Genomic DNA, 22,875 nt, shown 5'->3' with positions numbered 1-22,875 from the left:
TTGAGTTTCCATCACTTTATTTTGCAAAAATAGAAAACTCAGCAATATGCGAACAGCGGGGTAGGAGATGTAAACAGAGGGGAGGGGACAGCACCCTAACCCCCCAGAGAAAAGGGGGAGCCTGCAAGAATCTTATTTGGCAGCTAAATATAAACTGGGGGCTTGGGGAAAGAAAGGAGGGGGGGTCACAGAGGCCCTGGGCTCCCCCTCCCAAGACCCCTGGAGGAAGGGGTCATTCCAGGGTGTAAACAAAAGCTAATAAATAAATAGAGGCCTTCCTCTGGGTCAGGGTGGGATCAGCTAAGCAGCATCTCCCCTCCCCGGGGCCAAGCTGCTCTGGGGGGTCAAGGGTAGAAGGCACTAGGAGAGGGACCCCTGGCCCCTCTGTAGTGTAGGAGGGCCCTGCCTGATGGCGTTTATGAGGGCGGGAGGCCAAGGCACGCGACAGGAGTAAGGGAGAGGCTTATAAAATGGAGGGCCCAGGATGAGTGCCGTACTTCAGCAGAGGTACAGAATGGGCTCACATTTCTCCCTTCTCCCTCAGGCCCCACCCCAGAAATGCAGGCCCCAGCCTGCCCCTACACCTGGCAGGAGGATTAGGATGGGGCACAGAGGGCACTGAGCGAGGCAGTTTCATCACGCGGCGTCAGGCGCTCAGGGTGGGGCGCAAGGGTGGGCTCAGCCCTCCCCGAGGGCCCCCCTTTTGGTCTCTAGTGTTCCTGTTTGCTCCCAGAGGCCCAAGCACCTGGCAGAGGAAAGGGCTATGGGAAGGCGGGGCTTCCTCTTGCGTGGGGAACCTGTGGCCTGAATCTGAAAGGCAGTGCTGAGATTTTAGAGTCTAGACCCAGGCTAGCCCCTTCTCCGGCTCTTCGGGTAGGTGCGCGGCAGTCCCTTGGGACTGTAGAGGGAGCCAGTTAGAACAGGACAGGGATGAACACAGGCACCCCTAGAAACTTTGGCAAAACAACGAGCTCTTGAAAGGGTGGGGAGTGGGCGGGGCAGGTCCTCCCCCAGTCACTGGCGGTATCTGGGAAATGGTCAGTCTGCTGCCTGGGGCCCAACCCCACAGTTGGGTAGGTCAGGGGCCCTGGTCAGGTTGGGGACTTTGGCCCCGTTTTCCCTGGCTCCCTGGAGCTTCATCCTCACTGGAAGCCTTGGGGTGGGGGCCAGGCTTCGAGGAGTCGTCCTCAAACATCTCAGGGTTCTCCAGCATCTCTCGGATCAGGGGGGGCATCGGGCCTGGAATCTCCATCTTGAGGGTTATAGCTCTTTCTGCTCCTACAGAGAGAAGCAAGGAGGATCAGAAGTGCATGGGTGGAGTCCCGCCCTCTGCCTCACAGGTGCTCGCAGCTCAGACCTGCCACTCCTGGTGAGACTTCACCCTCTTACTTCCTGTGGTGCTCCATGGGTGCTCCCACCCTGCCTTGAACTTCACCTAGCCTGCTGCCTGACTCCTTCTTTCAAGCTTCCGCTGTCTTTAGAGACAGGAACCCTGGATATCGCCGACCTCTGTCATGTGACCTCAAACCTGCATGCAGCCATCCTCCGGGGTCAGAGGTGCAGGCCAAAGCATGCAGCTTCAGTTCAATCTCAATCAATCAATCAATCAATCAATCAATCAATCTCTCTCTCTCTCTCTCTCTCTCTCTCTCTCTCTCTCTGATTTGATGGAGTCTTACTATGTTGCTCTGGCCAGCCTTGAACTTTGAACCAGTAGCAATCCTCCTGCCTCTGCCTCCAGTGTGCTACAATCACCATGCCTAACTCTCAGGGTGTCTGTGAGTGACTTGTCTGCAGTACTTGTGCACACCAGCAGAGGGTACCGGATCCCATGGGACTACAGCTGTAATTAGCTGCGAGCTACCACAGGGTGCTGGGACTTGAACTCAGGACCTCCAGAAGAAATGCCAGTGCTCTTAAAACCTGAACCATCTCTCCAGACCTCCGGTCGTCTCTTCTTCCTTCCTTCCTTTATTTTATTTTATTGTTTGTTTGCTTGTTCTTTTGAGATAGGATTTCTCTGTGTAGTCCTAGTTGTCCTGGGACTCATTGTGTAAACCAGGCTGGTCTTGGATTCACAGAGATCTGCCTGCCTCTGCCCCCTGGGTGCTGGGCGTGAGCCACCATGCTCGACATCTTTTCAAAACTGCACTGTGGGTCTGTGAGATGGCAGACAGCTCAGTGTATAATGTGCTTATGTAGTCTGACAACCTGACTGATGCGAGAACCTACATCCAGCTGAACGGGGAGAACCAACTCTACCAAGTTGGCCTTCTGACCTCCACACACAAGCTATGGCGCTCCCCCCTCCCCCCCAATGTGGAACAGAAATTACTCCCGTGAGTGACTGCCCCTGATCTCTGCATTATGCAGTGACCAAGAACAGCCCCTATACAATCAATCAATCAACCAATAAATAAACAAAATATTTCTTTGGTTTTTGTTTGTTTGTTTGTTTGTTTCTCAGGCCAGGGTTTCTCTGTGCAGCTCTGGTTGTCCTGGAACTCACTCTGTAGACTAGGCTAACCTCGAACTCACAGAGTCCTTCCTGCCTCTGCCTCCTGGGGCCTGGGATTAAAGGTGTGCCCCATCACCTCCGAGTTGTAATATATTTTTTTGAAGACACACCATATGCGACTTCCAGCTCCGTTTCCCAGCAGGGCAGCCAGACTCTAATGCCCAGGATTTCCAGCTGTTGCAAGGCTGGTTTTTTTTTTTTTTTTTTTTTTTGCAAGGCCGGTTTTTAATAACGTTCATGGAAATGTTTATCAAATACTCATGATGTTACAAACACTGTGATAGTAGAAGTGTCCAGGCTAGCCTTGTATTCATGAACTCCAAGTAAGCCTCCTGCCTCAGCGTCCCTCGTACTGAAATGACATGCATGAACCACCCACCACGCATGGCTCTAAGTTCTCCTCTCTAAGTATGCTATGTAGTGCAGTCACTTAGTCCTTATGGTAAGCTCTGAGGTGGGATTAAGTTTAGCCCATCTAGTTTCCAAACAGAAAATATAAGGCATAAAAAAGTAAAGGAGGGGGCTGGAGAGATGGCTCAGTGGTTAAGGGCACTGACTGTTCTTCCAGAGGTCCTGAGTTCAAATCCCAGCAACCACATAGTAGCTCATAACCGTAATGAGATCTGATGCCCTCTTCTGGTGTGTCTGAAGACAGCGACAGTGTACTTACATATAATAGATAAATAAATCTTAAAAAAAGAAAAAGTAAAGAAAGATCACTTAGATCATTTCCCTAGTATATGCAGGGCATGGGGTTCTACCCTAGCAACACACAACACACACACAACACACACACACACACACACACACACACACACACACACACACACACACACACACAGAGAGAGCAGTGACCAAACCAAAACCGAAAAGAATTTGTCCCAAATTCCCCCCAAAAATTTTGCCCATTAGGATGTAGACGTCAAGCCAGGACACCATGGAGGTCACTGGATTCTCAGTTCCTTTCTCTTCCTGCCTGTGCCTGTCCGCCTATGTGACTCAGGAGACCTGCAGCTCTGGGGAGCGAGAGGGGGGTTGACTCAGAACTAACCCTTAGTGCTGATGCCCCGGAGGTCTGTGATTTTCATGAGCATCCTTGGAAACATGTAGGGTTGGCTGGGTCTCCGTCGCCGGGCATAAAGCCTCAGGGCTTCCAACAGGGGCTCCTGCAGCTTGTCCACCTTCTCGGGTTCTTCCAGGTCCATTCGGTCTATACAAAGACAACGGATGAGACGGGGAAGGACACAGGGACAGGCGGCTGATGCCTAGCAGACCTTACTCTGAGGGCCTCAAAGCCAGATGGTCTCATCAACCCTTACTCCTGTCACTGAACCCTCCGGGTTATTTCCCCTGTCGTAAGGACCTTGTTCTAGGATATCACTCCTACCAAATTCCTATCCCAGCACTGCACCCAGGGCTTCAGAGTCCTCAGGACTCCGCCTCCTTCTTTTTCCCTTCGCTTGGTTAGCCAGAAAGGCTACACATAAGCTGAGAAGTCTGTAGGATACAGTTGGTCGACGGGAATCGACGGGAATAGTTTCAAGGGAAGTGACCCCCAAGCTCTGCCACCTGGCCAAACTGCGGATGGAGTCCGGTGGGAGAGGGAACCCATGCAGACGCCAGGGGGCGCCCCCGCACCTCCACAGATGAGGCAGATAGCACTAAGCAGCCCAGTCTCCGTGTCATCCATCTCCAAGGGCAGGAGCTGCCCGGCAAAGGCGAAGACGAGGTCTGTAAGGGGCCCAAAGCCAGCATTGTGCATCTGGGTTCGGTTCAGGGTCAGCCCATCCGAGAATGTCATGGTGTCTTGCTCTGGGGTATACCTTGTACAGATCCGTAGCATCTGGAGGTAGGGGGTATGGACAACGGTTAGTGCTGCCCCCGAGGAAGGACTCCTAAGTAGGTTCGGTTCCCAGTAAGTAAAGCCAGAACCTGAGGAGTAAGGCAGAGAGGTGGAACTCTGAGACTGGGAAGCGGAGGCTAGGCAAACCAGGAGGCAATGGCCAAGACAAAAAGAGCTTAGGTAGAGGAGAAGGGGGAAGGACAAGGCAGCGGCGGCGGCGGTGGTAGAAGAGGGTCAAAGTGGTCCAGAACTCGTCTGCCTAACTCACTAGGATGTCCAGGCAGGCGGCCTTGAGCAGCGTGATCTGGTCGGCAATGCTGAGTCCTGTAAAACCAGGCAGCCGCTTCGCAAACTCCACAATCTTGATGATGCATTTGGTGGCCAGCTCACTGAACTTGTCCCACAGCCCCAGGTCCAGTTGCACCCGGTGATCTGCGCTGGAGTTCTGCAGGGGAGAAGTGAGATGAGACATGAAGCCTCCCCCTGGGCACTCTCCCCACCGCCCCACCCCCAGACTCTGCCCACTCCTCACCGTGGTGTACTTGCCCAGCTGGCAGAGTGAGGGGAAAGTCTCCTGGTGGGCTTTGCTGACCTTGGTGATGAGCTCCTCTAACTGTGGACTCAGTTCGTAGTTGTCTGGAGGGCCTTCCTCCTTTACCTCCTTTTTCTTCTTGTTCCGGTCGTTCCTTACAGCTTGGGGTTGGAGGCAAAGAGAAGGATCAGGGCCCTCAGACTTTCCCGCTGGACCTCCTCTTTCAGACTAGCTTATTGGGCTCAGTTCTCACTAAGAACACATGTTAGTGCCTTAGTTTCCCTCTCCGATACATAGGCTCCTATTTCCAGGCTGGTTTGCCCCAGCCCCACCCAGAGCCTACAGCCAGGCTCCCTCCCCAGGCCAATTCGGCTCCATCCTGCCCTTCCGGTTGCCCTGCAGGAGCTGGGGGTTGGAGGGGGGCAGGATATGCAGGCAGGATATCCACTTATAGCCTTGGCAGTACAATGGTGGGGGGGGGGTGGAAAGGAGGGGCCAGCTCAGAGCCATCTCAGGATCTGTCCCGTGAAAGAACAGGAGAGGGAAGGGATGAGCCCAGCCCTCCTGTCCCACCAAACAGAAGAGAAACCCTCGGCCCACCAGGTTTCAAAGAGAGCGGAGAATGGTAAAAGGCTGCAGCCTACAGGGTGAAGGGAACTGATCTAATAGGGACTGGTCTCGATGAGGAAAGCAGTTACAGGGCAGGCTAGGGTCAGGGAAGGCAATAGGGACAACCACACGGTAGGCCAGGATGGGGGAGAACGCACCTTCCTTGGACATGCCCACTTCGAAACACTTTTGTAGCCGGCAGTACTGGCACCGATTCCTGGTTACCTTGTTGATGATACAGTTTTTGTCGCGGTGACACGTATACACCATGTTTTTCTGGATGCTGCGTCTGAAGAAGCCCTGGATTTGGGAGCAGGAGTGTCACTAAACAGGGTCCTGGGCATACCTGTATTTCTCAAACAAAACAAGTGGCCCTAGCTAGACCTGACCAGTCTAGTGTTTTGTTTGTTTGGGGCGCATGAGTGTGTGTGTGTGTGTGTGTGTGTGCATGCGCACATGCATGTGTGATCAAACCTTCTGCACACTATGCAAGCATTCTACCACTGAGCTAGATCCTTAGCACCTCACCCAGTCAGTTAATCATCTATGTCCAGAGCAGTCCCTCGTCCCTCACAGGCAAAAACAAACTCGTGTGAACACAGCACCTGGGTCCCCTGTCTTTAAAATAATTTTTTTATTTATCTAGTCATTTATTCATTGATTTTCGGTTCTCCAAGAAGGTTTCTTTGTGTGTCCTGAAACTAGCTCTGTAGATCAGGCTGGCCTCGAACTCACAGGGATCTGCCTGCCTCCGCCTCTAGGCCGTTGGCACAGGAGGGTCTATTGGGAGTTTTTGAGTATGCCAAACGGGCACTTCCCCAACTAGGCTACATCCCCAACCTTGCATTCCCATGTCTGATCATAAGCCCAGGCCACCCTGAGTCCTAAACTCACCGGCCCCACCAGATACGCACCTTGCAGCCTTCACAGGAGCTGACCCCGTAGTGGTAGCCGGAAGACTTGTCGTTGCATACAAAGCACGGCTTATAGACCCGAGGAGGTGGTGGGGGTGAGGGAGAGCTGGGCACCATCTCCTCGGAGCTGGTGCTCTGAGTCTCCACGGCTGAAGGGAAAGCATCGTGAGAAGATCAGCAGAAGCACCCTCATCCCACGGCCTCTCTTTCTTGTACTCCCTGGAAAGCCCAGACCACCTCTCTGTAGCTTGTTGGGAATTCCAGCTCCACCACCGCCCCCTACCCCCACCCATCAGGCCAACTCTTCTACATTAATGTTCAATTCTTCAAATTCCAGGCCAAGGCCCAACCTAGGAGTCAACGTCTCTGCTCTGTTTCCATAAAGTCGAAGATTGGCTGGGACTCAGCAGGTAAGAGCACTAGCCGCTCTTCCAAAGGACCAGGGCTCAATTCCTAGCATCTACATGGTGGTTTACAACCATTTCTAACTCCAGTTCTGGAGGGACCAGTTCTCCCTTCTGGCCTCCATGGGCACCAGGCACAAAAATGGCACACAAAAAATACATACAGACCGAACACCATACACATTTTTTTAAAAGGGGAGGGGCATAGAGCTGAAGGGTTAGTTAGGGCTCACTCCTGACTCTGGTAACCCCACGGTTCCACCATCCTCAGCCTCTGGAAGCAACTGGGGGGAGGGCAGCAGATGTAGAGGCAAATGGGGCAGTTTCAGGCTACCTACAGCTGGCACCTGGCTGAATGACTTAATTCAAGTCACTCCTGAAAGACTCTCAGGTCAGAAGGGGTTCATTAGCAGCTGAGTGACCGGCTCAACGTCCTGCTTCCAGCGACAGGGGAGCCAAGGCTCTCTTCTTAGGCACTCTGACCATAGTTATGTGGCCCTTAGTAAAAGAAGCTGTAGAGGAAGACAGGGATTCACTCAGGTCCTCAGGTCCAGGAGGAGTTTGGGGTGTAGCAGAGAGTCAGGTGACACTGGGTAAACAGAGCTGAGGGGGAAGGGAGCTGCCCCAGACCCTTTCTGAGCCAGTCTTCTCTGCCGAACTGCTTCAGAAAACAGTAATTGCAGTTTATATGGAGTGCTAGCCAAGGCCCAGAGTAAGGGGAAGCCACACTTGATACAGGAGGCTGCTGAGAACAAGCGGGCCACAGGCTGGGTGAGTGTGGGGTTCACCCTCGGAGGCTCAGGACATTTGAAAATCATCCAGCCTGCGGGACCTGCTGCCTGAGTTTGGAAGTGGTCGGAAAAAATCCTGAAGACCTCCAGCATCCTGTGAAAGCACCTCCTGTGTGCGTCCTTCCCCCCACGCCCTGTAACCCACCTGGTCACAAGTCCATTAAGACCCAGGGTAGTGAGAGGACAGAAGAGTCCACAGGTTGGGGGTTCCAGACCAGCTCCACCACCTTACAACGAGGGAAGCCCTCTCCACCCACCCCACCCCCACACACTCAATTAGCATAAGAATCCTACTGGAGTTAGATTCCCCCTCAAAAGAAAGGGGGCGGAAGGGTGCTGGGAGTTTATTCAAGACTGGGGGTGGGGTTGCCTGAATGGTAGGTGTTGGGAGGTTTGAGAAAGACTGGAAGGCTTTTCAGCACCCCTCCCCATTCAACCCATCGGGGGTCCCCAGAACATGTGCCTGACCCACAGGCCCGTGCGTGGGGTGGTACTCTCTCCTGCACCGACGCCCTCCCTACCCACAGAGCGCTGCCTCATTTCCTCATTTCCTCTCTTGCGCAAGGCCTGGGTGCGGTCAGGCTGGCATGGGGCAGGCAGCACCAGCCAATTATAAGACAAGAGGCCCCAGAGATCCTGCCCTTGGGCAGTCTTTCCCATCTCAGTGGCACCGTCACCCTCTCTCGACAACCCTCTGGCACATCACCGCCCCCTGTATCCGAAAGTGCTGTGCCTCTGAGGTCACTGTGGGTGGAGGGTGCTGCAAAGCTAACTGGGTCTTCTGGGACACCCGGGGATCCCCTCTTCAACACTGAGCAGAGACCTCAGCACTGGGATGCTGCTCCTAGGCAAAGCAGGGGCCCCTGCTGAGGAGGAGGGGGTGGGCTCGGGGTTTTCTCCTTTTAAAGCCCAAATTGCTGAAATTGAGGAAATTCCTGGCCAGGCTGAGCGGAGCTTCAAACAAACTCTTTATAACCCGGCTGTAAACGCTCCCAGCTGCAAGGCCCAGAGCTTGAGCCGCCTGGACTCACAATCTCCCTGAAGACACACACACACACACACACACACACACACACACACTTTTGCAGGCCAACCTCACACAGACAGGCTGGCTTACAGTGGGCGCCTTAGCCTGGGCAGGACCCTTGAACAGAGGAACTCACAGACATCAAGCCACACGTACTCCATGTTGGCAGATGGCAAGTCACAAAGCAGAAGCCAAGCTCTACCACCAGACAAGAAGTTTCTTCGGTCAGCACAACGCCAGGACACCAGAGTCTCCATCCAAATGCCACTAACACACGGTCCAGCTCTACTCTAAACCACCTTTTCCCTCTGGGAGTGTGGCAGGGGGGTATAGAGTTGGTTCTGTGTAGCCAAACTTCCTGGGTCAAACAGAAATGCAAAAATATTGAGCTACCAAGCCCAGAAATCTCTCCAGAGGCCTAAATCATATATAAATATATATATATTCAGCCCCTGCCCAGGATCCCTACAGCCAAGGCTCCCCCACCATATTTCTGGCTCAGATACCAATGTGCCCAATAGTTCCCCATTATGCTGGGGCATGGCATGGTTAAGAAGTCAAAGAAACTTGGTGCAATGTACCAGTGTGTACATCTTTTCTTCAGCCTCTAAATAGTACATCAATTCTTATCCCACCCAACCCCAAAGTGCTGTCTCCTGTTTGATACCTCCCTTTCCACTATCCCAGTTAAATCTGAGAGCTCTGCCCTGGAACAAAAAAAAAAAAAAAAAAAAAAAAAATTGAACTTGTAAACAGCGCTGCGGAGTGCCAAGGAGCAAGGCGCGTTGGCGGGGGCTCAGTGACCCGGCGTGCGCACTCCCCCAGCGCCAGCCACCCCGCCCGCTGCCCGCCCCTTCCCAGGGTGCCCCTGAGCCTAGGTCTGCAGTCATCCGTACCCAGACTGCGAGCGCAGTGCCAACCCCCAGTACATTTTGGGGGGTGTCCCAGGCTCCTCTCTCAGGCCCTTCCAACAGCCCACCCCCGCCAGGCACTGTGGCCCAGGCTTCAAAGCCGCTTCTCATCTGGACTTTATTTTTACTGCCTCTCCATCCCCAGCTTTTTTTATTGCCGCTCTGGAAAGGGGTTCCAGGGCCCCATGCCTGGCATCTCCCATTACAGAGAGGGGGAAGATGGATATTTGGGGGCCTTACGATTGTTATCCCCCTACCAGCTGTCACTTCCAGACCACCACCCACTCCATACACTTGGCTTTAAACTTTTCGCTTCCTGATTAAGTGGCGTTGGAACCGCAGCAGAAAAAGTCATCTGTCAAGACAACCGAATACATACTTCCAGATTGTTGTTGTTGTTTTAATGAGGACCAACACAGAGTCCAGCTTTCTGACCCTTCTGTGCACACCCCTTGCACCCCAAAAGCAGAGCACACAGGATGCACTCTAGGACACAGCACTTTCCAAAAACGCCCCCGCAGCCACGCAAGGCACACGCCCTCCCGGCCTCACGCCACAACATCCCCACATTGGGCCACGAACATCTGCCAACCTAGGCGGAGGGTGACAGTGGGTGAAGAGACCCCCCTACTCCACACCCACGTCTCCTAGGTCTACACAAGCCAGAGATTCACACGCTCTGCGATTTTTTTTTTTTTAACGCCCTCAACTTTCCGCACGGACTTCACAAACGCTACCCACAGTGCTGGGTGCCATATCCTTCCGAGACTAAGGGCTGGCGGACACACTCGCAACACAAATCAGTCTCTCACACGGGGACACTGGAGTGGCATCAACCAAAGCCCTAGCTAAACATCCACCATAAAAACCACATACTCTCCAAACACTGCAGCACACACGCAAAGGAGACGGACTCTGGAGGCCCTCATCTTTAAAGGGCCAGTACCTCACATAGAAAGGACCAGAATATCCTCTCTCTTACGCCCCGGTCCCAAACTTTACACACGGAAATAGTAAGCACCAACCTCTCGTGCACCCAATACCCGATCTCCGAGCTCGAATACCTACATTGTAGACTGGCAGGCTGTGCCCAGGCAAAAGACTCAAGTCCGGCGAAACAGGAGCTGCCAGTGGCTCTGCGTAGCAAGCCGGCCCCGGGCCCGGCTGCCCCATACAGCCGTCGCGGACCCGGGACAAACGATTCCATGCAGTCGTACATCGCGACCCGGCTTGGAGAGAAACTGGGTGCTAGAACACCAAGGACCCGCAGCCCATTCCCCCTCCTCCCCCCGCAGCGCCCCGCTCCTGGAGGGGGGAGGGGGAGGGCTAGCATAGGGCGCTGAGATCCATGGGGGGTAAGGGGTGGGCGGGGAAGAGGGGGATCCCCAGCAAGGGAAAGGGACTGGGCGGGGCGCGAAGGCGAAGCTGTAGCTTCTGCCTCCTTCTGCCTCACTTAGGGTGCCTAGGCAGCTAGCTCTGTGGAGACCTTTTGTAAAAGCAGAGCCTAGAGGGATGGGGGTGGGGCCTGGAGAGCAAAAGGGGCCGGGCACCAAGATGAGCAGAGCACATACACACACTCATACGTCTGCTAGCTGTGCGGCGCACGCGCTTGCTTAGACATACATCTGTGCAAGCATTTATCTTGGCAGACACCACAAATTTCCAAGCGTGCAATAGTGCACACGCATGTCTGCACGCACATACATTCATAGGTGCAAGATTTTGTGCAAACACACCTGGCTCGGGGGAAAATGCTTGCAATCATGCTCTCTCGACAGCCCTGGAGGTCTGAACACATTTGCACTTAGGCGCGTGCCCAGGTGGGGATTCGGGGAAGGAGTGAAGGAATCAAATATGCGCATTTCCTTTCACTGCGTCTTCCCCCCTCCTTTCAACCTTTCTTCGGCATACAAGTCAACACAAGCAAGGGTGTTAAGAATGGCTGCGTAGAAGGGAACCTTGAGATGCCCTGAGCTACGCAGCTCTCCAGACCCGTAAGACCTGCGTTACCTCCACCCCCCTCATTCCCAGGCCCGGCTCCTCCTTCTTCCTTCGCGCGCGCGCGCGCTTCAGAGCTGAATACTACATTCCTGCGGCTCAGTGCGCGCTGCCGCCTCCTTCCTTCCCGATCTTCCCACCCCCGGTCCAAGGGCCAGAGCGCGCTCCCGCGGTGAACTCTCCGGGAACCCCCCTCGGGGCGGGTGGCCGGGCGCGCTCACCTCCTCCTGACCCGGCCCCGCCCCACCCCGCCCAGGCCGTCGCCAGCTCCGCAGCGGAGCCCCCCCCTCCCGCCCCCTCCAGCGCAGCGGAGTCTACCCCTCCTAGCTCCGGCTATCCTTCCTCTGCCGAGGGCTGGGCCGCCTCCCTCAAAGTCCCCAAAGCTCTATCCCGCGACTGACACTCCCAAAGTGCCCCTCCAACTCCCTCATTGCCCTCTCCCAGAACCTGACTTCAGTTTTTAGAGAACAAACTACCCCCTAAACTGTCCCTACAGAACCAAACTGCGACTCAGACGAAACTGATCCCTCCCAATGACAACTGCCCCCACCCCGAGTTTCCACTGTGCTAAGCCCCCCCCCCTCGCAGTAACTGCCCTGCTGGTCATTCACTGCTCAGGGTCACTTAAACCCCACCGAAGGAAATAGCTGCCCCTCCCTCAGTGGCACCTCCAGTGCCCCCCCCTGGACACTCAAGGGAGGGGTTTGGCCACGTCAGAAGTTTGCCCTTGCCTGGCCGCGTCGAATCGGGGACCCTGGCCCCGGGACAACGCCAGTGGCGGCGACTCCCGGAAACCGCCCCCTCCCCCGCGCCCCGCCCGCCGGCCGCCCGACCGCCCGGCGGGCCGGCCCAGCCGGCTCTGTCAGCGCGGCTCACACGGGGAGCGCCCGGGAGCGGGAGCGGCGCCCGGCCCGACCCCTTCCCCCGCCCGGCGGCTGTGGCTGAGCCAGGGCGGGGCGCACTTTTCTAAGAATCTGCTGTACCGAGTCGGGGTCGCACTGGGGTGCTGTGAGAGTGGGGCGCCTGTTGGAAGAATAAAAAGCAGGAAGGGGTGCCAGAGTAGGCAAAAGAAGGCGGGAACGGGGGAGGGGAACGGGAGGCTGCCAGGGACTCAGGGGGCAGGGCTGGAGAGGAGGGCCTAAAATACGGATGGCGACGGTGGGCTGGGGTGGACGGGCAAACTGGGAGCTTGCAGCAGGCACGAAGAGGAAGACAAGATCTTTCCAACCTAATGTGAACTTTCCCATAATGTCCAACCCTAAGACTCCATTTCTGAATCCAACCGTACCCCCCCACCCAAAACAAAACAAAACAGAAAGTCCAGGACTCAGTGCCTGAATTGGAATAGAACTAGTAGGGAAAAAACGTAGAAAATGAAGAGTACCCCCCAAAAAACAAGGAAAAAAGGAGTCTTGACGCGAGTCAACTTCAGGCTTGTAAGTTCCCCTTCCCCCTCCGAAATCTGAAAGGTCCCAATTAAGTCGGGCCTGCCTGGTTGGTAATTAGAACCAGAAGTGGCCAGGCCACAGAGAGGGGGTTGGGAGGAGGGCACAAGAGTGGGGGGAGGGCTCCAGGAAGCCATGAGTTCTCAAAAGTCCCCCCTTTCTTTCACCAGATGCACCCCAGTCCTCATCACCCCAGCTGTGTGTGCTTTGAGAGCGAGCGTTGCTGGGAAAAGGTGCCTTAGGACTAGGCATTAAGGTATCAGACCAATCTATGCCATCGGCACCAGCCCTTGTCCAAGACACAGTACAGCCTTGGATAGAAAGCAAATGGGGGGGGGATCTAGTGCCCCTATTTTCCCCAAAGCACCCCCCCACCCTTATTGCAGCAATTAGACCCATTAGCCTTCTAGCATTTCATGGGAACCAGATGTTCCCCACCAGCCTTGGTGGGGGTATGAAAGGGGGGCTGGTGCCTGACTCACCCCCTTCCCTATGATCCCCACCACCAGGGTGCACCCCCCTCCCAGCTAGATCCTGGAAAAGCTATGGTCCCAGGGGCAAAGAATGTGCCCCTCCCCCACAGAGAAGGCCCAATAGCTCTCAAGCTTCCAGTCTGGTCACCCCTCAGAGCTCTACCAGTCCCTGGCAAAAATGTGAGTTTGGCCTGGACTGGGTTGGGGGAGCGGGACAGCTAAATCCCCTCTCTCCCCATCTTGCCACCTCTACGTGAGGTTTGAGGATCACTGGTTTGGAGTTCTTCCTGCTTAATAACTCCGCTTTTCTTCCAAAAATCTCACTCTTAAAAAACTGAAGGGGGTATTTCGAACCAAAGTAGGCCCCGCCCAAAAGGGTAAGTCCTAAAGGGATAGGTCCCACCTGAGGAGCTCTGGGAGGGGTCTCCCGAATACAAGGAGGGGGTGGCAGAGGGAGGTGTGAAAGGGAGGGTGGGGCCCAAAGCAAGGATGTGAGGCACTCTTGGCAGGATGGGGGCTGGGACAGGGTAGGGGGCCAGGAGAGGGGGGGTGCCGCCTGGGCCCCAGCAGCGGCGGCAAGCTTGGCTCCCCCCGCCAGAGAGGTTTCCTGTTGCAATCAAAGCCCCGTTTGTGTCGGCCCGGAGCTGGAGTTGGAGCCGGAGGAGGAGGAGAGACTGGGAGGGGAGGGGAAAGAGGCAGCCACTGGGGGTTTTTCCTGGAGGAGACTTCGCTGCCGCCTGCTTGCCACCCTCAACTGCCACAGTTTTCTTTCCTCACTTCTTTTCCTAGTGCCTGGCCCGTCTCTGGGTCTGCACCTGTATAGCTGCTGCCTCTCTGGCTTAGGTCTGGGCATCTCCAGTTTAAATCGTTTTCTCCCTGTGCCAGCCTGCTTTCAGTGTCCCCAAGTGACTTAGTGGAGCTTGGGCTCCCTACCCCACAGACACTGGCCTCAGAGCCATGACAGTTAGTACTGCCACTGTACTTGGACGACAAATTGGGCCAGGTCTTCAAGACCACAGTATCCTCTCTCTGATGACAACACTCTGTCCCTGAAGCCTGGAACAGCAGATATGCCACACATCAGTGTTCGTGAGAGACACTTGGCCTTTCGTTCACACGCGTGTATGCACACATGATGCATAGACAGGGTGCGCATGCGCACACGCTCCCTCCTTTTTTCACGCACACAGGTCTATGCTTGCCTGGCTCAGCAGCACATGCTCCACTTGCCTCTCCCCTCCTCCACAACAGGGTTCTAAGCTGCCTGCCTCACCCACTGAGGCCCCAGGAGAGACCCAAGAGGTGGAGCAAGACTTCGCACCAAGGATATCCCCAAGGTGCCAGGGGCTGACTCTTCAATATTAATCCAAAAACCCCCCAAGGAGAAGGCCCCTCCTAAACCATCCCTTCTTATCCTGAGAAAGGGGGTGGTACCCTGAAGAAGAGTATGTAACAAGAGACAGAGGCTCACAGTGTAGGTGACTATGGGTGTGTCCTCAGATTTATGGCCCTGATCCACTCCTCCCATTTATGATTAGATGGCTCCATCCAGAAAGGGACAGGGGATCAAAGCAAAGGAGAGGTGCCACTCTCTCATCCTTTGGTCAGTTACTCTCCTGCCAAGAGAGGTTCCCTAAACTCCAGGATCCCTTCTTCCCTACAGCTGGATGCCCCACCCCAAGCACTGCCTGGACCCAGGCCTTCCCCTCCTCCCTACCCCACCTGCTACCTCCCTGCCTGGGCCTGTCCCTCCAATGCTAGCCCGCCACACCCTCCTCAGCTGCCTTCTCCCTGGTGCTGGGTCTCCCTTTGGAGCTCTTCTACCTGTCTCCATCCTTCAGGGCGACCTCTGAGGATGGGGCTCAGCCTGCTGCTTTTGAGATACCTTGACAGCACTTTGAACCCTGACCTCCACCTCCATGTATCTAGAATACAGGAACCAAGGAGACTTTGACGGGGTACTGGCCGTGTCTCTCAGCATTGTTTCTACCACTAGCCTTTCCCTTCTTCCTTTCTGACTTCGGCTCCTTTAGTTACCTCCCACAGAACCTGAGGAAACCCAGTCCTCTGATTGTATGATTAAGTTGTATGATTCCCTGCGAGGCTCATGGGAGTTGAGGGTTATTCCCACTGCCTGGTGCTGGGGCAGGGCCACAGGATGACACTCAGGAGGAGGGGGTCCAGCCGAAGTTTCCAAACACTCACCTTGCATGCCACACCACAAGCAGTCCCTACAAATCCATGATAATCACACCCCCCCCCCGATTCTTCACAGTTTTGTTGCATACACTGGAGTTCTGTGGAGCAGAACTTGGAGACGCTATGTACACACCAACTACACATGGTCTGGGAGACACACACACACACACACACACACACACACACACACACACGCTCCAGATAAACATACTCTTTCCAGTGAAGCTGCCAACCCTGTCTACATACGAAGCCCTCCGGGTCTCTCCCCTTTGCCTTAAAGGCCCTCTGTCTCCTTTGCTCAGCCTCTCGGCTACACCTTTACTCCTTTACTGCTGCTGCTGCTGCTGCTGTTCCCCTTTGAAACAGGTTTCCCTGTGTAGACCAGGCTGGTCTCAAACTCAGAGATCCCTGCCTCTGCCTTGTGAGGGCTGGAATTAAAAGTGTGAACCACCATGCTAAAGAATGGGTCTTCCTCTTTCTGTTTCTACGACCCCCCACCCACACCCCCAAGCAAAACTTTCGCTTCACCCCTTTTCGTGCTGTCACTGTATATAAAGAGCCCTGTGCCAGAAACTGGAGTCCGAGACCCCCTACCGCACCCCTGCTTGTCATGTCCTAGTCCGGAGGGACAATCGCCAAGTGGGCAAAGAGGGGTTCCAGAGGGAGAACGGAAGCTGAGGCCTTACTTGCTGGCAGCATTGAAACACTTAACCTAAAGAGGGCAGGCCCCAGGACAAGTAGGGATCTGCAGTGTGTGGGGACTATTCCAGACCTGGAGGGAGGGGAGGAGTCCAGAAACGTGGCTAAGAGAGAGGATGCTCCTGAGTAACCCTTGCTCCGGTCTAGATATGTTGTGAACCAAGAGCCACCTCTTTGCCACCAGGGCCATTTCTGTCCTCGGAAACTTCAGGCGTTTTCCCAGCCCCACATGTCTATACGCATTGGGTGCTAAGTTCCCTTTCCATTTGCAGCCTGAGAACCCTATTGCCCTTCTTCCTCACAGAGCCAGCTGACAGACTGACTTCTCGGATTCTCTAGTCCCCTGGTGCCCCACCACCTCCACCCCCAGCCACATGTAGCCTTGAAGGAAGACGCTAGACACACAATCACACTCAGGTGTCCACAGGACTGTGTTCCCTTCTGTGCTGGGTGGCCCAGGAGGCAGTTTTAGGCCCTCCACTTTGAGATCATATTTGAACAGAATTGCTATCCATCCTCAAATACATCTAACCCCACTCCCACTACCCCTCTCTCATACTCACCACCATCCTATCCCACCAAGGTTCCATCCCTGACCACCTTCCCGACAATGATGTCCATTTCCTATATCACCCACTAACCCATCTGACCTAATTTCCCCAAGACCCCTGAGACTCACAGAGAGAAGCCATCTCCTTGGGGAGGTCAGGCTGGCCAAGGCCCCGGAAGCTGGGGCTCAGCATCTCAAATGGCGGTGACCCTCTGAGTGCACCTGGGAAGGCGAACGGGAAGCCTGCTCCTGGGTAACCAGATCCAGGCCCCAGGGCGTTGGGCGCAAAGAGTCGCTCCTTATTGGTGGCCATGGTAGCTGCAGCGTGGGAATCCCTTGTACTCTGCCGTGGGCGGGGGTGATCTTCAGCTGCAGCCCCCGCCCATGCCCACTGCCCTGGCCTGGGAGGCTCCGTGCCCACCCTGCCTGGCCTGCCCAATGGGTCTCCAAGGGTCCTAGAGAGAGATAAAGGAAAGGGACACGTGAGATGACTGACAGTCACCGTGCAGATTGCCATGCAGCCCACGGCAGTGAGCATCCTTCTGTTAATCCTACCACCCTGGCTTGGGCACTTGCGATTCCATAGAGTGGGCAGGGCAGAAAGTTGTGCAGGTTTAGCTTCAGGGAAGGGGAAACTGAGGTTCTAAGGTGAATAAGATTCGAGACCTCTTGGTGGGGTTCCTGGATGGAAGTGTCACGGCTGGACTAGACGTCTGCTCTGACACCTGTCCTGCGAAGTAGAGATTGTGACTCCCAACACTTAAACACTCAGACTGGTGAGCTCAATGGTGGGTCACTTGCTCAGGATGTAGCAAGAGCAACATTCTGGGTTCGATGCCTAGAGCCAGGAAGAAACAAATTTCAAACTGAGCGTGTACACCTTTAGCCACGAATACCTTTGATTCCCAGCACCCATGTGGCAGAGGCAGGCAGATCTCTCTGAGTTTGAGGCCAGCCAGGCCTACACAGTAAGACCTTGCCTCAAAAAAAAAAAAAAAAAAAAACAACTTTAAAAAATATATATAATAATTAATTAAACACATTAAAAAATAAATTAATCCAAAAAAAAGAAAAAAATAAAATAAATTAATTCAAACCCCTTACTACCGTGGTGGCAGCAAGCTCTTCTGATTTTTTTTTTTTTTCCGGAGCTGAGGACTGAACCCAGGGCCTTGCGTATGCTAGGCAAGTGCCCTACCACTGAGCTAAATCCCCAACCCCGTAACTTCTGATTCTGATACGGCTTTGGAGAGTACAGTGCACCGGTCACATGCAGACTCCCTGAACCGATACCCCCACTTGCTGGCTTGGGGACTTGGGAGGAATTATTTAATCTCTCCGTGCCTCTGTTTCTTCGTCTGCCATCTGAGAATAACAGGACCCCACCAGCTGGTGCGGTTGTTTGGCGGGTTCACTAGTTCATCGCGCACAGGGTATTTGAGACAGAGTAGAGCGTACGCTAAATGCTATGCCAAACTCCCGTACTTTGTACTTCCTGCGTGTCTTTTAATTATCATTTGCTTTCTCCATCTTCCCCAGTACTCCTTGCTTCCCCTCCCAACTCTTCCTCTGTCACCAATCATCCCACGGTCAGCCTGCACTGCCTATGCCCTCGGTGCAGGTAGAACCTCACTGTGAGAGAACTGTAGCACCAGAAAATGCCCTCCTCACCCTCAGTCTACATTGCTGCTCCTCCTTCTCCTCCTCTCTCTGGACTTCTAAAAAGCCCTTCCTATCTTCTTCCTTCTCTCAACTGTAGCTTTCCCCGGACCCCCGATGGAGGAAAGGGAAATCTAGGTCCTGCGCAAAGGACCAAAGGAAAGGTCTTGGATCAGGATCTCCAGAGCCATCTACCACTGTGAAGGTTAATGGGCTCCATAAGAGACCAAAGGGAGGTGGGCAGAGACCACGGTGAGCGCACAGGTGGGCCCCTTATACACATCCTCTACATCCATTCCCACGAGAAGCTCTTTAGGGTCAGCATCCCGTCTCTGTACCTCTGCCCTTTTCCCTCTTTCTTCCTCCCATCTCTCTCAACCTCCAGACTCCTTGGAATAAATCTGTAAAGGAGACTCGAATCCTCACTAGGTACCACTGATAGGCCCAGGACCCTCCAATTCTTTACCCCGCTGTCTCCAGAGTCCTACGGGGATTAACTCAGAGCCTCCAGGATCCTTCTCTTAGTCCATGAGGTCCTCATCCCAAGTTGAACCCAGGTGGATCCAGGAGTCCAGGGCCCCCTAGGCCCCTGGGCCATAGCTCAACAGGCTGGGCTACATTCCAGGTGGATTAACCCCTCCAATGCCACGAGTTACTAGCTGGTAGACACCCCTACCCCAATCTTTCCCTGATTCTGCTTAGACTGGGAATAGGCTGTCTATTCCAGCCATCCTTGTCTTGGCCTCTTACCTACAGATGGGAAACAGACCTCTAGGGTAGGGCAGGACTTCAACAGGAGGGGTGAGAGGGGGGATGTTCAGGCTCCTCCTGGTTCTCACCAAGGACATTGTAAGCAAAGGACAACTCTCCCTGGCCTTCCTTCTCAACTACCTGGGAGGGGAGGCTTGGAGATGAAGAAGAAGGTAACAAAGATTCCTCTCTCCTAGGTCTGGTCTCTCTGGGAAGGGGGCGCCCTTCAGTTCCAGGTAGAAGAGAGCAAGATAGTGTGGAGTCAAAGGAAATCCTAAATGAGGGCCTTAGCTGTCTTGGGTCTTTGCGGGACCTGCAGAAGGAGACCGCTTCCCTCTTCCCAAGATGCCACCTCAGATGGTGCGGTCTGGAAGGCAGGCAACTGACTTGGGGAAAGGGTTCTTACAAAGCTTCTCTCAGAGATGAGGTGGAGTTGAGGGGAGGGCATGGATGAAGGGGGCTGCCGGATGGAGGGGGGCGTCTCCCTGCTGCCCTGCCCGCTCCAGAGCCCGAGACAAAGCTGCTCTTGTCAGTTGCTCTCCACCCGCCGCCCCCCTCCCCTCTGTATAAACACGACCACCTTTTTCCATGACCCCATCTCCAGAATGGGAGAACCCAGGCATCCTTTGCTCCAGCCTGAGCCCCCAGCCTGCTCTCTCCAGGCAGCAACAAGGAGGCAACAGCGGACCTGGCTTCCCTGCCTCTGTGCCCTTGCTGGGGGAGTCTAGACCCTTGATTCTCCACCTTGAATCCTCAGGTGCCCTCCCTCTACCCCACTGGCCCCAGGGAGGGGCAGTACCCAGGAGGCAGGCAGGCAATGCCAGTGGAATGTGTGTGGGCATCAGAGGGCACGGGCAGGGTGGGGCCGAGGGGGGAACTGGAGGTGCCAGTTAGGTGGCTTTCTGAGCCAGAGGTGGGGGGTGTGCCGGGGTTGGGGGGGGCGTGTCCTGTGCTGCCTACCAGCTCTAAGCCACTGTGTGTGTGTGTGTGTGTGTGTGTGTGTGTGTGTGTGTGTGTGTGTGTGTGTGTGTGTTGGGATACCCAAGTTCCAAGCACCTTGGACACACACACACCTCTTGACCCCCTCCAAGTCTTCTCCTCACTGACAATGTCTGTGGTCCTCAACCCCCCAACTCAGTACCTGAAGAACGACCGTAAGGGCAGGAGCCTCAAATTTGAGGAGTAGGATCCCAACTGCCCAAGGTTTAAGCCCTACCGAGAGGGAATTATTTGAGCATTTTGTCCTTGAGTCCCCTTCCCAGAGTCAGACATCCCTGCCACCCCATCCGAATGACCATCCAGTAAGCATATTCTTACCCTCTGGCCTCTACAGAGATTTCCTTCTACATACTGGGCCAGGCTGAGGTGAGGGACCTGGTAGAAACTGCTGGAAAAAAAAAAAAAAAAAAAAACAAATGAGAGAAGCACTGTCAGTGGCTCTCCAGGACTGGGGCTCTTCTGAACCTGTCCTGGTGTCCTGGCATTAAACTCCACCTTTGTTTCATTGGGGCGTCCCCTAGAGAATATTCTAAAAGAGCTCCCCTTCATTGGTTCACTTGTGCAGTCAGGATAGGTCAGAGAGAATCCAGAGTCTGCAGTCCAAACTCCACAGACCACTTTACCCACCTAGACACAACCAGGACCACTTGCTAGACCTTTCCTGGTCCCTCTGCAGAGCCCTTCCACTGCAGAGCCATTCCACTGGAGAGAGGGTACTTAGACCATCAGATCCACCCTTCAGTACCCCTCGGTGGAAGAATGCCATCCTTTCCCAGAGGAGGAAAACCCGTCTTCTCTGACATTCCAAGTATAGGAAGATAGGTTCTCATGCCCAAGACTTTCCTAACTGCTCTCCTTCAATACTCACCAAAATCAAGGGCAGACAACCCGGCCCATCCTCAGTCTGTCTAAAAATCTTCCCTTTCCCTTCCCAGGTCACGACTGACCTCAACTTGGGGCAGGAAGCCTCCTCGCAAGCCCGGCTAACAGCTTGGCCACCCCCGGAGGGAAAGGACCCCAAGGCTCCCGACGCCCCCGCCCCTGGCTCATTTCGGCAGAGGACCCCGGCGTCCGCGGCCAGAGGGCGGGCGAGCGGGCGAGCCGGCTTCCCCGCCTGACTCACCTGGAGGGGAGGGCGGGGGAAGGAAGGCCGCAGAGCCCCGAGGTCCCGGCGTCGGGCGGTCTCCGGGATGGAGCGCCGCGGTGTTAGTGACTCGCGGTAATGGGGGGCTTCAGGGGGGCACGGCTCTAGGCTGGGACAATCCCGGGGCCTCTCGGAGCCCGCCCGCCCACGTGACCGCCCCAAAATATCCGACACATTTTCTCCCAAACCGCACACTGACTCCGCAGGCGGGGACACGGAAAATATTTTCTTTCTTTTTCTCCCTCCCTACCCCCCCACCTCCCTCCCTGCCTGGCTCCCTCCTCCCCCTCCCGCCCTCGCTCCTCCCTCCCCTGCCGCCTGCCCCTGCCCGGCTCCCTCCTCGGTGCCCTGGGGCTGGGGGGGAGGCGGCTGGGGGGGGGATTGGGCGGGGCGGCCCAGGACGCCTGGGTCTCTGCCCCTCCCATTTGCTAGGCTTCCGTGGCTCCATCCCCGGGAGGCCGGGCAGAGCTGGCAGAGGTCAGTGTCCTGGGCTCCATGATGCCAACCCTTTCTCTCTGGTGCTATCCCCCTTCCAGCCATTTGGGGAGACTGAGTTGTCTTTGGCCACGCTGTATTCTGCCAGGCCGGTCTCTGGTACCTCCCAGGGTAGGCAGTGAGGAAGGTGGACACTCCCAGGACGTGGAGTGATGGGGCAAGAGTATACCAGAGGAGAAGGCACTGTCCCCTTTTCTTAGTTAACCTCCACCTGCAGGTCAACTCTGGCTTTCTCTGTCCTGTGGCCTAGGAGCAAACTGGTTTAACTAGTGGGGGGTTATGAGGGTGCTGCGAATTGGGTTCACAGACCTCCTCCCTCTCACTCTGCCTGCACTCAGTTCCAGGAGTTAAGACGCGTGGGTCTCTCGCTGCCAATATCGTCCCCACCTTTAGGCTTGGATTTAGAGGGGGAGAGGCTGGCTGGGAGGAGGGCTGAAAGAACTTTAGGGAGGAGGGGGGATGGGAGGAGCCTTGAGCTGGGTGTGAGGGAAAAAGCCCAGGCGAGGGTGTGTGTCTGGCTCAGCCAGCAAGGCCTGCCTGGCTGCCTGGTAGATGCGCCACGAATGTTGTTGACGCTGGGTCTCCAGAAGCCCAAAACCTGTGTCTAATAGGGTCGTTCTCTGACTCCAAACAAACCGAGGCCGAAAGGCTCTCAAACCTAGAGAGGGAAAACAACAGTTTGGTTTTATACTACAAAGCACAGAGCCAGAGAAAAGTGAAGTCCTATGCACAGAGCAGAAGCACTCCCACAGGGATGGTCATGACTCCAGAAGAGGAGAAAGATCATTGGGCCAGGCACTGGCCCAAAGCACCATCCCCAGCAACGCTCCCAGCGTGGCCAGCACCTGGGGAATGGACCCCTGAATCACATCACATTTTCCACCTTGGAATTACTCAGCTCTGGTCTTGCTGTCA

At 55.0% G+C, this 22,875-nt stretch overlaps 1 protein-coding gene across 2 annotated transcripts; it reads right to left on the bottom strand.

Annotated features, from left to right (window-relative positions):
* Rarg (retinoic acid receptor gamma) lies at nt 1-21,683 on the bottom strand. Of its 2 annotated transcripts, XM_032884713.1 has the most exons (10): nt 21,445-21,683; nt 20,640-20,709; nt 17,043-17,368; nt 6,417-6,565; nt 5,661-5,802; nt 4,894-5,054; nt 4,630-4,806; nt 4,157-4,361; nt 3,570-3,728; nt 1-1,278 (listed from the first exon to the last, which is right to left on the bottom strand). In XM_032884713.1, the coding sequence occupies exons 3-10, from the start codon at nt 17,224-17,226 to the stop codon at nt 1,079-1,081; spliced, it is 1,377 nt and encodes a 458-aa protein (XP_032740604.1). In that variant the 5' UTR covers nt 17,227-17,368; nt 20,640-20,709; nt 21,445-21,683; the 3' UTR covers nt 1-1,078. The 2 variants fall into 2 exon arrangements, with proteins under 2 accessions (XP_032740604.1, XP_032740598.1); XM_032884707.1 differs by lacking the exons at nt 17,043-17,368; nt 20,640-20,709; nt 21,445-21,683 and adding an exon at nt 10,618-11,764.
* Between the last annotated feature and the right edge of the window lie 1,192 nt (nt 21,684-22,875).

The sequence above is a fragment of the Rattus rattus genome, chromosome 1, assembly GCF_011064425.1.
Source record: "Rattus rattus isolate New Zealand chromosome 1, Rrattus_CSIRO_v1, whole genome shotgun sequence".
Classification (NCBI taxonomy): Eukaryota; Metazoa; Chordata; class Mammalia; order Rodentia; family Muridae; genus Rattus; species Rattus rattus.
This window is presented reverse-complemented; position numbering and strand designations above follow the sequence as displayed.